The sequence below is a fragment of the Poecilia reticulata genome, linkage group LG15 (genome assembly GCF_000633615.1).
Source record: "Poecilia reticulata strain Guanapo linkage group LG15, Guppy_female_1.0+MT, whole genome shotgun sequence".
Classification (NCBI taxonomy): Eukaryota; Metazoa; Chordata; class Actinopteri; order Cyprinodontiformes; family Poeciliidae; genus Poecilia; species Poecilia reticulata.
This window is the reverse complement of record NC_024345.1, coordinates 15,720,781-15,737,224: the sequence shown is the minus strand read 5'-3', so window position 1 is coordinate 15,737,224 and position 16,444 is coordinate 15,720,781. Positions and strand designations below refer to the sequence as shown.

General features: G+C 38.9%; 1 protein-coding gene across 6 annotated transcripts in view; it reads left to right on the top strand.

The window, feature by feature from the left end:
• The window catches only part of mark1 (MAP/microtubule affinity-regulating kinase 1), a 41,400-nt gene that overhangs the window by 2,067 nt on the left and 22,889 nt on the right, over positions 1–16,444 (top strand). For all 6 annotated transcript variants that reach the window (XR_535557.2, XM_008429556.2, XM_008429555.2 and 3 more), the window contains exons 2-3: positions 3,273–3,473; positions 9,377–9,430. Coding sequence is in view for 5 of the 6 variants with exons in the window: in XM_008429556.2 (XP_008427778.1) it covers positions 3,273–3,473; positions 9,377–9,430 (255 nt within the window). In the remaining variant the exon portion in view is untranslated. The remainder of the gene's footprint in view (positions 1–3,272; positions 3,474–9,376; positions 9,431–16,444) is intronic.

The window sequence follows — 16,444 nt, the reverse complement described above, 5'->3', positions numbered from 1 at the left end:
CTTTATTCATCTCTCTTTCAGAATATATATACTTTGATCATCGTGAAGTTAAAAACAAATAAGGAAAGTGTCTTTCCTTCAGCAGTATAGATACATAGCTTAACAAAACTTCATTTACATGATTATATTCCCTCTCAGACCATTATTAGATGCATTGCTGAGCACAGTTAGTCTTCCGTAATGCATCAGGAGCTAATGTAAATGTCTGGAAAAAGCTGCTCCCACAGACATAGATTACTAGGTGGCTATTAAAGCCCCGTCTCAGCATCACTGGAAGCAGTCAGCCGGTCTACTCTGCACCCGCACAAGCCCAGCTCCAAGCCCTGTAGGGCAAAATAGCAGCTAAACTGCATTGCATAAGACTCCATTACTTAGAGTGAGGTGAGTGGCTTTTAGACCAGCAATAAAGAGGCCTCTCTCTCTCTCTCTCTCTCTCTCTCTCTCTCTCTCCCCCCTCTTGTGTCTGTGTATGTGCTTCTGAGGATGTGTGTTGTTTCTTTTGTACGGCCTCCCTGAGGACAGCATGTCATTGGCCAGGGACAAGAGACAACATTTGTACAGTATTTGAACACGAGAACTCAAAGTCACTTCACTGTATATGTATGCTTTTTTTTTTTTTTTTTTTTTTACTTTATGTACAGTTCTACTTGCAAAATGTTTGTTGCGAAGCGAGACCGTGGACCTTCGCTGGCATCCTATCAAAAGTTCCCCCCCAACTGTTTTTTTTTACCGCAAAACCGGCGAAAGTGAGCCTGCCTCGTAGATCTGACTCTGTCAGGATGGAGGCTGGCGGAGGTGAGGCACACACCCTGCAGGGTGTAGCATTTCCCCAGTGAAACAGGAACACGGGCGCCTGGGTAACCCGACCGAGGTTTTATTCTCCGGCGGGGTGTGGTGCTCGGGAGCAGAGGATCATGGGATCTTTGACCTGGACTGACATCAGCAGCTGTTGTGGAGGAGAGGAGGCAGACCAGAGGAGACTGCGCCAGGCCTGCACCGGTGCTGCATTCACAGCAAGCTGTTCACCTTCAAATCAGGCTAAAGTTGTGGCTCTGTGCTACATATTTTGAAGATGTTGTCAAAAATGATGTCTCCTCTGATACTGAATTTTGGTTTGTGGGTAATACAAAATGTGTTTATGTATGGAAGGGACTGCATTCTCTTGCATTGTTTCCTCCTTGATAGTCTTAGCAATTAAGTACTCTGAGAGAGTGCTAGGATTTAAAACCAATATTGAAACACGACCAATAATCCCCCACATACATTATTGTTTGAATTTAGTGTCTTTATTCTCATAGCTTGTGGTTCACATTACTTATTAGTGCAATTTATTAATTTCCAGGAAAAGTAACAACAAAATAACTTCAGTGGAGATGTTTTGCCTTCATTAACCTTTAGCCTTTTAGTAGTTGAATTCGGATGCATATTCACATCTTGGGGGGGTGCAGGTGTTTTCACAGTAATACTTGTTAGGAAAGGTTAAAAGCATTTAATATGTAGAAGTGAATTTTTACAAAGTAGGAGAAGTTAAGAAAACAATTTTTAGTCAGATTTATCGGTTGTTTTTAGCATCTTATGCTTTTTGTGTTTAGATTGTTGGGTAATATTTTGGATGTCCGTGTGTTCAGTGTTTTTAGCTTCTGTGAGCACTTTTTTACTTGTGAAATGTGCTTTATAAACACTATGTGCTTTTTACTTTAAAAGCACATTTTCAGGCACTAAGAGGAAATATTGTCATGTGGCCAGCAATAGTAGAGGTTAAAGTTATAAGTTTAATGCAGCTAAAAATGCATGTATGAGGCCAAAGTTGACTTTGCAGAAGGTATGTTGTATTCATGAAAGTTTTCAGGACGACTTGGGGTATTCTGGTGCATCATTCTTTTATGAAGAAAACCCAGTGTTTACTTTTGATAGCTAAAATCTGAATCACGTGTTTCTGAACGAATTAACTAGAAATGCTTTGGAACCAAGTTCTACAGAGTAGCTGGTAAAACAAATCCTCTGGGCCAGGACATTAAACACACATTTTCATGGAACAAGCACAAATCCTCCTGTGAAGCATCGAGTTGAACTGATCATACGTTGTGCTTGCGATGAGGAAAATCACACAAATAATCTTTTGTAGAGCTGGACCAATCAGAGTTTTGTTGTTGATCTCAGATCTCAGACTTCTCTAAACCTCTGACCCCCCAACACCAACATGATTCTGATTTCTCTTTAAGAGCTATAATGTTTTTAGCATGAATATCAAACCACTTTGTGAGTGAGCAGCTGCTTTTAACCATGGTTTTGCAATTATTTTTTAGAGGCAAAATTATTTAGCAATTGAGTAGTTAGCATCACTATCATGAAATACACGAAACTATTTCTTCTGCACACTGTAGATTAACTCTGATATATCCAAAGCATTTCCAACTCCAGTAATTTCCATGTCAGACGTTAGCTTGAAATGATTAAACAGATTACCATACCTTTGCTGCACTGTTCAGCCTTCCTGTTATCTACTGAAGTCTTGCTCTCTCTCTTTCTCACTGAACATTTCTGGTCATCAGCTGATCCCTCTTTTAATCGCAAGCCTTTTACTTTCAGTTTAAATGTTAAATACAAAGCAAATTCAGAAGCAGACAATTTGCTGTCAAAACACCTGAAAGTTATTTGAAAATAGAAGCTGGCGATTCTCAAAAGCCATTAGTTTTCACACCTGTAGGGACTCGTCCTTTAGGATGGGTGAAACTCCAACAAGCAGTGCAGGAAGAATGCGGGAAATCTCCAAATCAAGGATGTGCAGAGTGTTCAGAGGCTGTGACACTAAGTACTTTCCAAACTGACTATACAGAGTTTACTATTGACGTTTCAGACAGTGACAGTGTGCAGGAGCCCAGAGCCAGTATTTCTACTTTTCAGTGAACATGAGAGTTGGTATTTTGCAAATGGTATTACAGATATCTCTAAGAATGAAAGTCACTCCTGATACACACTTTTTTCCACTTTCTGTATTCATTATTTTTTTCCCCCACTGTTGAGGTTTGTATCCATGACGAGAACTACTTTTATTATATTTATATTTGTAAGTCTACAGCAACCCCAGTGATACTAGATACCAGCATATTTGCTTTGGATTTACAAATAAAGAAGTGCCTGGTCTGTCCTCCTTTGACAGCTGTACAAAAGATTGTTTCATGTTTTCTTTGCTTATGATTTGTAAACCCAAACGGCTTTAAGATGAAGTTGCAGAGTGATTTTGTTAATCTCCATGTGTGCCTTCCTTGCAGCACTCGTCGGTGGACGGCTTTGTTGAGCCCCCAGCTCCCCCAACAAAGTCTGCGAGTCGTCACAGCCTGCCACGATGTCGCAACTCTTTCACCTCCACAGACGAGCAGCCTCATATCGGCAACTACCGCCTCCTTAAGACCATAGGAAAGGGGAACTTTGCCAAAGTGAAGCTAGCAAGGCACATCCTGACTGGGAGAGAGGTGAGACAAATTTACATACTGCAGATAAATGATAATGCATCTCCACACTATTCAGTTTTTTTTTTGTTTTTGTTTTTTTTTTTTTCAATTTAAAATCAGCCAAAAAAATTCCTTCCATGTCATCTAATTCTGCACTGGTTTGTGTTGCTTTATCACTTAAAACCCCGAACATTTATTCTGTTTGTGGTTGTAATGCGTGAAAATGGTTAAGGGATGTGAATACTTTTGCAAGGCGTTGGGTTGTTTTTTAATTTTTCCAAATCCATTTGAGCCTCAGATAGATTTTCAGACTTGCATATGGGAAAAAAAAAACATATGGGGAAATAAAAACACCAAGTAGATCTTGTAAATTTAGATGCATGTTAAATAAAGATGAGGTACAAGTTTTTCTTTGCATTATTGATCTTGTTGCTCAACTTATTTTGATGCACATCTCTTTTCCTTTCACACACAAAGGCAGGCTTGCACAGTGCTCACCTGCCAGGGTGATGGTGTATCTTTGTAATTACACCTTCTATGTACCTCATACGTGCTCTCATGTTGGCGTCTTTGCCATTTGCATCCTTTAATCTCCTCAGTTTCATGAAGTCCGAGGTTTTATCAGAGTACTAAAAACACGGCTGGTCTCTCAGGTCTAACGGCTACGAGTTTGTCGGCCCCGTGGCTTTTAATGCTAATGCTAAACAAGCAGGTTGCGTATGTGACACTTAGTGCTGGAGGAGAAGGTCATGCTCCGGTTTGTGTGTGTGAAAGGCTTTGCTGGCTCATCAGAATGCAAAGACATGGACAAGAGGTGGAGGGAGAATAGATGAAAAGAACAGAAGCCGTAAAAACTGATGCAATCTTACTGAAGCAATGGCCTGCCGGCTACATTTTAAGTTGAACTGCAACTTAAAATGTATCTATACAAACGGTTGGATTATTACAGCTTGTGAGCTGGTTTCAGATGTTTGAAACTCACTAAGATGTTAACTACACTCATTTACTGTTTGTCTTATCCAATTTGAGCTGCTGTCAGCATGTGCATTAGTGCAGTCTGAAAGCAGTCGGATGTAACATTTAGATTCTTATATTTCAAGTGTGATGCATTTACATCCCACCTGAACACTGACTGCCTATGATGCCCACACTTGTGTGTATATTTTAGTGCTTGAGATTGTAGAGCTCACAGAGAGTAGTAGGGCCATCTTGATGGAAACAAACAAAACAAAAAAAAGAGTAGACTGAGGGCAGTTTGGATTGATGGGAACTGAAATAACGTTTAAAAAAAATGGATGGTTGAAAGTTGATAGGTATTTAAATAAATCAGGGACTCTATTTTATTTATTTGTAGGCTTTTTTTCCTGATCTACCAGTTTCTTTGACATTTGGCCAGGTTTTTGACAGTTTCCTTGGTATGAAGCATCCATGCACTAACAAGATGGTGTGAGCTGGCAGAAACGGCAGCTTCTCTCTCCTTCTGTGCCTCTAGAGATCTGGTGATAGAGATATTTCAGGTGACTCACTTGCATCATGTTTACAGATCTGCTCCGCACACCGTCTCTGAAAGAGGCAGATTCTCCAGAACTGATGATGACATTAGCGCTGCTTGCTCTGACAACTTGTGCTTGACTTATTGCTCACTGAGCTGCGGCTGATCAAAAGCCTGCTATGAATCCAGCAGCAAAGATTGGTTCCTCACTAGGGTCTGCTAAAATATTGATCTTTATTTAAAGAATTTTCAAGTATTGGCCTAATTTATTGGATGACATATTCGTTAGCCTGCCTGTAGAGATGACCACCTCCATCAGATTGCGTTTACCAAACCAGGAAGCATAAATGTAAACAAAACTGAAATCTGTGGCAGAGGAAGCCTGGTTTGGCGCTGTGCAATTGTGTTTAATTTTCTCCTAAATGTTACCAATTCTGCAGTAAATGTAAAAAAAATTTATAGTTTAACCTTAACCCGTTTCCTTATTCTGTTCTGAATTGTGAATGGACATCATGTTACAGGTAGCTATCAATGTGGCTGCCGCATTGTGCAGATCTGCCACTAAGCGTTTTATCTGTCAGGTCTTTCAGGAACGATAGAAGGAGAAAAAAAAAGCTGCCTTCAGAATAAAAGTCCACAGTTTTCAAATGCGTAACCCCTCTCTTTCTGGGGTCAGGTGCCGTAGCTTACTACTGTCTTTCAGCACTCTATTTGAACGTTAAACTCATTTGCATAATTAGACCCATGCAAGTATTTGTTTTTTTCTACAGGTGACTAAATATACTCGAAGAGTTGTTTCCATTTTTTTTTTGCCAGGACTTACTGCCTCAGGGAGAAGATATTGACAAATTAAACATTTGCTCGAACCACTAAACACTTCCTGTCCTGTCATATATGAATAGATAAGCACAAGATGCAAATTTGGCTATAAACAGTTAAAAACGTCCAGACTGTTTATTTTACTGCTATCCATGTTCAGTTTATTACAAACTAAACATATGGAAACGTCTGCAGACACAGTAAATATTTAGTTTATCTTTTGAATTTTGAATTCTTGAACAATATGGATGTCTATCAAAAAATTAATAGACATCCATATTGAGCTTGGTTTATATATATGTATATATTTTTTTCTGTCTGTTGACTTTATTTAAGGGCACTACTGTAGTTTTTTAAAATAAAACAAAAAACACTTACTGGTAATGTTTAAATCTCTGCAGTTTAGAATCTCATATTTCTCAATACAGCACAGAGAGCAACTTAAGTGAGTGGTGATTTGCAAACAAGAACGCAAAGTTGCGGGAGTTCATGTCAATACGGAGGAGCTAAAATCAATATTATATTTGCAGGAGAAGCTTGCATTCATTATTCATAATCTGCTTTGATCTGCAGCTGAGAGTAAGAAACATTATGTGCTTCTTGTGCATTTGATGTGTTGTAACGCTAATATTGATTTCAAATACTGCCGTCTCTTTTTAGTAGCAGGGATGCTGATCTTTTCATTGTGTAACTGTGTCCTAAATCATGCACCAATGCTTGTGCAGCAAGAGCTCGGAGGGAAATAGGTGCAGCACACCATTTCAGGTGCCTTCAGCACCTCTGCATCCTAAGTGGTGTCGCGACAAAATTTTCCCTCCACGTCTTCCGCTTGGCTCTGCACGTGTTTTAGTTGCGTGCGCGATGACGGGGGCCGGCGTACGGCGCCGAGCATATGGCCGCTGAGTTACAAACGATCTGCATAATTAACAGAGATGCACACTGGCCTTCTGTCACTGTGGAGTTGAATTATTCACCCCCAGACCATTGGCGTGAGCAGACGGATGCAGCACGTTTAATGCAAACTTTGTGTCATCCATCCACGTCACTGTCAAATGAGATTAAAAGGATTATATCAGAACATTGTGTAACAATGAAAATGTCTCCTGCAAAGTGAAAAATCCCAGAATGAGAGGGAGAGGATCGTTTTTAGCATTCAACAGGCCAACATTTAAACTCTTAACACGGTTCGCAGGAAGTTGAAAGTCTCAGAGAGAACCTGCCCACCTAAGGCGAGCTGCAAATAGACCCCACCTGCACACTTTGTTTCTTTACTCTGTGAGCCTTGGCTCTCTTTCTGCCTCTGCAGGACTGTGTTTCGTTCACCAGCTCCACATTGGCGTCATTATGGGGTGTAGCTTCAGGCGTTTGATGAAATTGAATCTCGGCGCTGGTCTTGGGGAAACCCTGTTTGTGATGAATAACCTGCGTTCTCTGTGCCATGACTCAGCATTCCCTCCCCCCACCCCCGCTTAATGTGCTGCTTGGGGTCTGAGGCACAATCTGCACCCACCGAAGCATGCATATTAATCTCTCAGTAGGCCCCAGTCAAAGTCATTAAAAATTGTAATTATGGCTGTCATACTCTCTCCAGAAGCAGTTTGTCTTCTTACAATTGAGCTTACACGGGGACAAAGGAAGTCTGGAAGATGGTTTCACAATTATACCGAGCTCTTAATTTCAAACAGTGACCTGAAAAAGGAGAACCTCTATCCCTCAGAAAACGATGTTAAGCATACAATAAAAGAAATAAACACGCACTGTCGTTTCTTGTGTGGTATTTTTGTTTGAAGATGAGAAATAGTTACTTCAATTTTAATTCATTATGTTTATTAATTGCCAGTTCACAAACCAGCACATTTTACAAGACGAACAGGTTTGAGTCATATCGGCTATATAGAATGCAATCCTCCGAATTCAAATTCATCCAATTCATTCCTTTACAGTCAGACAGTCAGATTTGGGTCTAATTATATACAGTTATTATTTTTTACAGTAGAGTCCGATTAAGTCGACTGGTAAAAATTTTATCTGAGGAATCCCAGCAGAAATCGCATCAATTCTTTGACTTTGATCCTGATCAAGCACAGAGTGACAGTGGAGAGGAACCTCTTTTTCTTAACAGGACAAACACGTGCATCTGCACAGCAATATGAAGGCTTATAAATGAATAGTGCTGGTGATCTTTTAAATGCAAACATTTAAAAGATCTAAACATCCGGTCTAAACCAAAATTGCACATGATCCATAAAAAGGAACACCACTTTAATGAAAAATAAACACTTTAACTGCTTACCTACTTGCTTCAAGTCATTAGTAAAGCATAATGTATATGCTGTCTGATTTTATGGAGTTCTGAGTAGCATCAGTCCATCACTTTTGTGTACAGTCAGCTGTACACAAAGGCTGGAGGAAAAGGAGAAACATTAAAAATTATGATTAGAGCTGTTTGGAATTTTTTCAAGAAGTGAAAAATAGAGTAATAAATAATCCTCAATCTCTGCTCTTTTTGTAATGGTAGTGCTGTTTAGATCAATTATTCTGGAATCCTGCACATGTTGGAGCTTTCCCTGCCTGAACACCTGATTTAGGTGAATGGGTCGCTAGCAGCCTTCTGCAGAACTTAATAGCTTAGCAGGTAATTCAGCTAATTGATCCCTGTGTGCTAAAGCATGGAAACCAGAGAAAACATGCAGAACTCTGACCCCTGAGGACCAAACACGCAAGTTTTTAAAAAATAAAACATTGAAAAGTAACAAAGTTATCAATCAGATATAAAAACATAAATGTAACAGTTTCAACTCTTGCCCTTTCCAAGAGTTTTAGTATGTTCATTTTCAGATATTTCTTTATGAAGATGAGATTTTTTAAAAATTTTTTATTTTCAACTGCAAATATGTGGGAGGCCAATAAAGACCATCAACCTCTGTCGTGTCTACGCACCCGACATTAACCAACAGATCAGCACTGCATTACCTTCAAAGCATCCATTTGCTCTCCGAGGCATGGCTAAAATTGATTTTGACCTAATTGTCTGTGGTTGGACCACAAAACAGCCGCTATTCATAACAATTTTGACACTTAGCTCTTTGTGGTAGGGGGGAAAAAAACACTTTAAGTAGTTGTTTTTTGTTCAGGGACAATAGGCTCGTATGCATTTCACAAGCACTCGAGTGTAATCGCATCAGATTGTTGAAAGTGCTCCGTCAATCTCTTATCAGCATATTGTGTGGGCTCGCCGGTGACTCTGCAGTATCGCTCAGCTCGTGGTTTTGTGAAAGCTGCTGAGCTCTGAGAAAGTGAGGAGAGCGTGTCTGTGTTGCTGTGCACTTTGGGGTGATTATGGCGATGGAGAGATCAGCCTGCTGCCAGCAGTCAATCGCTGCACTGACCTGACTGCTGTACATGTGTAGTTCACCTCCAGTGTATGTATTCTGCTTTTTTTGTCTGTGCTGACAGAATATTCATACTATGTAGAACAAAATTTTCTTTTACGCACACACACACACACACACACACACACACCCCCACACACACACACACACACACACACACACATTTGTTTAAATCTTATTAATTAGCTTATCTTTTTCTCCTTCTTTCTTTCTTCCTCTAGGTAGCGGTGAAAATTATAGACAAAACCCAGCTGAATCCGACCAGTCTACAGAAGGTGAGTTGGTGTTTTATTGCCACTTGGAAACACTAATGTCTTGGTTACAACGCTCACAGTCTTTTCCATTAGTCATTCCCGGACTCCTGCTGCTCTGTTTCTCTGCTCTTTGAACTCAGGATGCGCTGTTTTACATAATGTAATCAGATGTAGTCAGGAGAGACCACAAGGCACGTTTAAACCTCAGTCTCCCTGCTTTGTCGCTCTTGGCTCTGTTGGTTTGTAGAGAAGAGCAGCTAAAAATACACCTGCTGGCCTGGTTGTCACTTGTCTGGCAGTCAGGACCAATTAGAACAAAGAGCTTGGACAAATTGCCAAGTCACAGCTGTGATCTTTCAGCTGATTACACGTACATGGTTCCATATATCTATACATATGCAGTTGAATTCTTACGGTGGATTAGATTTTGTGGAATGAAAGCAGTCGCTGTTGCTTTATCCATATACCATCACCTACTGTAAGTCTAAAAATAAACCATGTGTGCAAGGATCTGAGGAATTCATCTCATGGTCGTGACTTTGTCATAGCTGTGCTTGCTCTGGCTCCTCTTTGTCTTTCTGTGCCTTATAATAACAGGAAAAAAAGCCTTATTGTACATCCAGTGGAGCCATAGAAATTATAGTGTCTACTGCATTTACTTGCACCACTGATGAAAGTACGTAAATTATTTAAAACAAATCACACTGTAAAACAGCAACCAAAAAATCTAAATCATATAATTTGGGTACATTTGTAAAAAAGAAAAATAAAAAAATCCTCATGTAGAAAAATAACTCAACAAACTTACCAGTTCCACAATTATTTTACAGATATTTACCTGTTTGATCTAGATGAGGAGTCAGAAACTTTTCCAATCCAAGGAAACATTAATTTTGCCTATTAAAGTTGCACATTAAAGTTGCATAAGTTAAGGGCCTTTGGAAAAATAAAAAAATGGCAAGCTTTCAAAAAAGTCTCTGTAATCTAACATTATTTTAAAAGTAATTTTTTTTTCTTCTTCTAGGTTTTAGAACAAAAATAATTACATCTTTACACAACATAACGAATGCTTTACTGAAAAGAAAAGTGACTTTTTCTTTTAATTCTTTTAATTATTCCAACTTGAAAATGTGGAATTTCCATCCTTGGAATCTATTGACTGCACTGCAGCCTTTAACCAGTAGTAGTTCCTCTTCACTAAGGATGGGATGCTTTTTGACAGTTGTTTTTAGTTTTGCTTCAAATCCACCTGAAGTGTTTGTTGCTGAAAAGCCGATTCTCATTCGATCTCATTCAGCTAAGCACACTGTTCACAGTAAAGTGACACTGTTCCATGTTTATACTTTTAATGGTTGGACTGATGAGACTTTTTTATTCACAATCTCTTCTAATTCTTTGCATTTTTCTGAGAAAAGGAAGTAAGTCAGAGAGAGAAATCATAGTGATTATAATGAAGTGGCGTTTTTTTTGTTGTTGTGGTTGTTCTTCACCACTAATAAGCATCTATGATTGTATTAGATCCTAATGAAATCCCACTGCTGCTCCTCAGCCAATCAGTGCGATCCAAGCCGACTGAAAGAAATTTCATCGCCTGAGATCTTTTGTTGAATCCTTTTCTGTGCAGCTTCTAATCTGTGTGGTGGGAATCTCATTGACATTCTGCTCATAAGGTGACTGTGACTCAACCAGTTTGGGCCTCGTCGAGGTCGCGAATGATTTTATTTTCTGCTGCCGGTGTTGTCCGCTGCCTGGTGACGATGCACGCAGTAGGTCATACGTACCATGCAAGCGTGTGGACCAATCAGGAAGGCTGCGATAAATTATTCAGCGTGCCTTTCATATGTCAGCTGCAGCAGACCCAGGAGGGTCAATATGGAGAACTCTTACAGCTTTTTATGGAAGATGAGCTGGGATTGATGTCACAGCATGAGCACACATGTGAGTGCGTGTGCAGATACGTTTCTTTTGTTCGCTTGTTTCCTCTCATGTGAATTTGAGGTAGTTGTGTTTCTGCCCGGCACGTTGTGATCCATTATGATGTCCTCCGCTCTGTGCTGTAGGTTTTTGTAATAGTATACAGATGTGCCATCTGCAATGCAGAAGCCTGTCTTAATGCAGCAGCCGTCTCCTGGACCGAATCGATTGTCTCGCTGACCCGCCCTGCCCTGTGCTACGCTCGTGAAAGCTTTACAGCAGCTACAGTAAAGAGAGCCTCCAACTCCAACCCAGTTTTGCTTAGTTGTCTTTTTGACATTGATGCATTCAAACGAAGCTTGTAAAAAACAATGTAGAAAACCGGCTGATCACTGGCCTCCTGTACTGGCTTTCAGGGTTTTCCAGTACTTTCCAAATTAATGCCTGGATTTACATTGGATAGACATTCTGTAAATTAAAAATAAAGTTCATCCATAAATACAGCTTTTCTTTAGCTGTTTTTTTTTTGTGTTCATCGGTTATTTTTGGTTGTTTTGTTGGAGGCTGTATTCTAATTAAAAGGTCCAGACATAATTAATTTCAGTTCAGTCCCCAAGGCTGTTTGGGCTCGTTGTTCTCACACTGTGACCTTTACAATAGTAGGGAAGTGACAAAAGAATTTCAAATTTAAGAGGGCATATTCAGCGCTTCCACCCAATATATCACTGACATATTGGTTTAGTTGAGTCGTACCAAAATGTCAATGATAAAAGATGACTAAATTGTTTATAGGGATGAGAGCAAGATGAATGTATTTTTCTGCTGCTTCTAATGCATACGTGGATGATTCGGACTTGATTAACAAATCTCAAATTGATTATCTTAACGTTCCTTTACGTTTAGTTTATGGTGAGTATCAAATACAAAGAGGAAAATCCATTTTCTCACAAATTTTACACATTTTGCTTGTGACGAGATCCATCCCTACAGGATGTGAGAAAACGAAAAGTAAAATGTAAACCGTCTGAAACGTAATCAAAACAATTCACCAAGTTCCTAAAGATTCCTGAACCTTTTTGCTACAAACATAAGTAAAATTTCTGAAATGCTCTTTACTTTTCAGATTTGAAAGTTCTTTTCATTGAGTTATTTTACTTCAGAGCAGTTTCCTCATTGCATCCAACTCAACCTAAGGCCGCAGATTAATGTAGGGCAATCAGAATCCGCCTCTATCTCAGGATGTTATTTGCTCATTTGACTGGTTGGTTGTCTGTGTTCATTCAGACAAAGGCTCCCTGTCCCCTAGTCTGGGCTGAACTCGTGATGAAGGACATGAGAGATGAAAACATGTCAATCTATCATTAACATAAACTACAGACACTAAAAGTCTAATTAGTGAGGAAAGTAGACCAGCAGAGAGAGAAAAAAAACATATTTTATGTGTCAGCCCGTTCCTTGAATCTTCCAATTGACTTCAGGTTCATCTGAGCCAAATCATAGCTCTCATTATTTTCTTGGCAGTGTCTCAGTCTTGGCCGTAACGCTGAGCACCTGACACCTTTGGAAAACTCCAGTGGGGTGTCAGTTATGACATATGGTGTCAATGTAACAGGCTGCTGGTAGCTGTATGGTTTTTTTTCTTTTTTCAGTTGTTATTGTGCTTAATATGAGCCTTTCCCGTACATGTTTTGTCCTTTTAAAAGACTGGTTGAGTTTGAGAACGCTTTCACACATATTATTAAGGAAACCTGTTTTTCTTTTTTTGAATCATTCCTAATTTTGTTGCTGTTTATTCATCTGGTTTTGTAAAGCTCTGACTGGATGATGGTGGTTGTTGTTTAGCACTATACTTACATATGTTAATGTATAGACTTCCTAACATGAGTGGTTGTCATCATATGTTAATATATATATGTGTGTGTGTGGGGGGCATTAATTCTTTGAACTAATGGTTGCTAAACTTTCAAAGAGCTGATTTTGTCTTCTAGATGCGGTCAAAAGTCAAGAACGGCTTATTTACAGTAAACACCTGCTTTGACCTAAAGCCATATGATTGATATAAACAGTGTCAACAGTTCAATAACGCCATTACAAAGCTCCCAAAAATCAACTTTGTTAAATATTTTTGTAAGAAACAAGACCAGAGAAATTAGTAAATATTTTTCATTTGATAGCATGAAGGTAGCTGCTGAATCTGGGGCAAAATGTCTTTGGTATATAAACTGATATCAGGCTATCTTAAGAGGGCACAATAGGTACACAATGGCCTAAAACCAGAGGTGAAAGTAGGCGGGTACAGTCGGGTACTGCGCACCCCTAAAAGATTTAGCGGGAGTGCGCAGTACCTGCAAGAGAGAGGAGCGGCTGTCTGCTGTAAAAAAATCAATTGGTGCATGTGCACCCACTAATCAGCTGTGACTGGTTAGTTTTTCAAGAACAATCTAAAACATAACTTAATCAGTTAATAAATAGCTTTTTTCCCATTTCATAGCTGTTCGTGCTTTGCTAGAGCAGCGGTGCAATACGTCAATCTCGGCAGTAGGTGACGAACTGAACGCCGCCAGAACGCTGAGACCAGCACGTCCTCCTCTGACTCTTTATCAAAACGTTCGTAACTTTATTAAAGAACAACAAAAAAAATCAACAAGGTGTAACGCTGAGCACCTGAGTCAGAGTGAGGAGGCGCCATGTCAGGAAGACAAAGTGGAAACTGCAGGATCTTCAGAACAAACAGGTCATGATGCTGGGCTACCGATTATCCCTCTGCCTGGACACAGGATCAATATAACCAGTTTAAAAGCTAAAATGAATGGTTATATGCCAGACATGGAAAACTGGGATGCACTCCATGCCACGATGTTCAGAATTTAGGTCTCATGGCATCTCATGGTGTCAACATTGCTGCCAGTTTGCTGAGGGAAATATAGCACCATTCTGTAACAATGCAAGAGCTACCCAGCTTTTATCGCTTCGCAAAAATTATATATATTTACAATTGCTTATTTGTGTGCTTTGGAGTTTCTGTGCTGATTAAATTTTTGCGAAGCGAAAATGTAATCAGCACATTCATGTTACAGAATGGAGCTGTATTTTCCTCAGCAAACTGGCAGCAATGTTGACGCCTTGAGAAGCCATGAGACCTAAATTCTGAACATATATACAACGGGATGCAGTGCTTTGCTACACTATCACTAGATTAACAGGTCAGGAAAAAAGTAATTAAGAAAAAAATAATGGAGGGAAGAGAAGTAGCTCAGTTATGCTAGCTTGACTTTGACAACCTTAAGATGTAGATGTGTTAGAACATAGAAGGTGACTTAAACATCAACTCTGACAGATCATCAGTACAGCAGGTGTTTAATGAGCTAATAGCTGCAGTAGTTGATCTACCACATTGATCACTTAATTGCAAAATAAACATCGAGCCATAAAAACATAAGACTGTAATGGACTGGATATTCAGATTTGTTTTTTTGTGGGGATATTATTAGTACTATTATTATTATTAAAAAACAATAGCAATAATAACAATATTAAATTATAATAACTTTGTGTTATTATAATTTAATATTGATATTTTATTAAATTATGACAAGTTATAATATAACTTTGTTATATAACTTTATATAATATTGCTATTGTTTTTTAGTCACAATAGTACTATTATGATTACAAACACAGTGTCTTTATTATATATAAGTATATGTGCTTATTATATATAAATATGTGTTATCTATATACACTGCTCAAAAAAATAAAGGGAACACTTTAACATTGAAGTGAACACTGAAGTGTTCCCTTTATTTAAAGAGATGCTTGGATCTCCTGTTTTGAGATCCAAGCATTCATAATCTCAGATGTTCTGTGATCTATGTCATAGATGAGGTCATAGCTACAATGATGAGTCTGAAGTTCTGGGGGAATGTCTTCTGATCGTTGCTATGGCAACAGTCAAATCAGTTCTGCATGACTCAAACTATTAACCCTTTGCAACTGCGTCACTTAATCATTCGAGACGCCATGACAGAGTTTAGAAGGGTATTCTGGAGGCTAGTGATTAAAACAGGGATTTTAACGGTTAAATATTAAGTTTAGATTGACATGGTATATTCAAACCATTAATTTAAGTGGGATTTTTCATCATTCTATCAGGTTTAAAATTTTGAATCATACTTGAATTAAAAATATATTAAAAGTAAAATTAAATGTAACTTACAAACATTTGCTGATGCTGTTGTAAATTATGACAAGAAATTTTGCCTGCTTGGAGAAGAGCTACAAAGAAATAATTTTGGTTTAATAATTTTACACGTTAGCATAGAAGAAATAGAATAAAGGATGATCCCAAACAAATGATGCTGCCGCTCCATATTTGATGGGTTGTAAACGACCCACTTGAACACATTTGTTCTGTACGGTGCAGGAACGTAAACAATAGACAGAACGTAATGTCTTCCAGCTTTTTCTGTGTAACTGAGAGCTTGACACCAACAGCAGCACAGCATCAGCAGCCCACATTGCTAATAGCCGGGAAGGGAATAAATGAGTCCATTTTTATGCTTTCCTTTAAACTGGTTATGAGTCTGTTGGTTTTTCACTTTTCTTGTATTTTAACTATTAAACCAACTGGTAAACAAATGTTTATATCTGTTTTTATCAGAATAGTAGCTTCTCTCTTATGTCTCCATCAGATGAGCAGCATTAGCAGCTTTTGGTGACATTATTAATAATAATTAGATTGTTTTTTAATACGATGCAGGATTTAAAATTAACTGATGAAGATGGTCTATATGTCTAGTCTGGCCTGGGAGAGATGTCTGTGGTTCCCTTCTGGACCTGTTACCCCATCAACCCGATGTGGAAGACTATGTTCAGAATTTAGATCTCATGGCATCTCACGGGGTCAACATTGCAGCCAGTGGGTTTTCACCCCTGCCTAAAACTGACCAATTAATACAAGAATTGTACACTTAAGCTAATAATGTTTGCATCTTTTACTCTGACTTGGAAGTTAATGAGATATTTTGTATTCATGGTTAAATCTGGTGCGCTGCTTTTCCTTTTCTTCTTGCTTGGTTTTTGTGGGTGTGCTGTATCTGATTTGGCAGCACGACTTCTCCG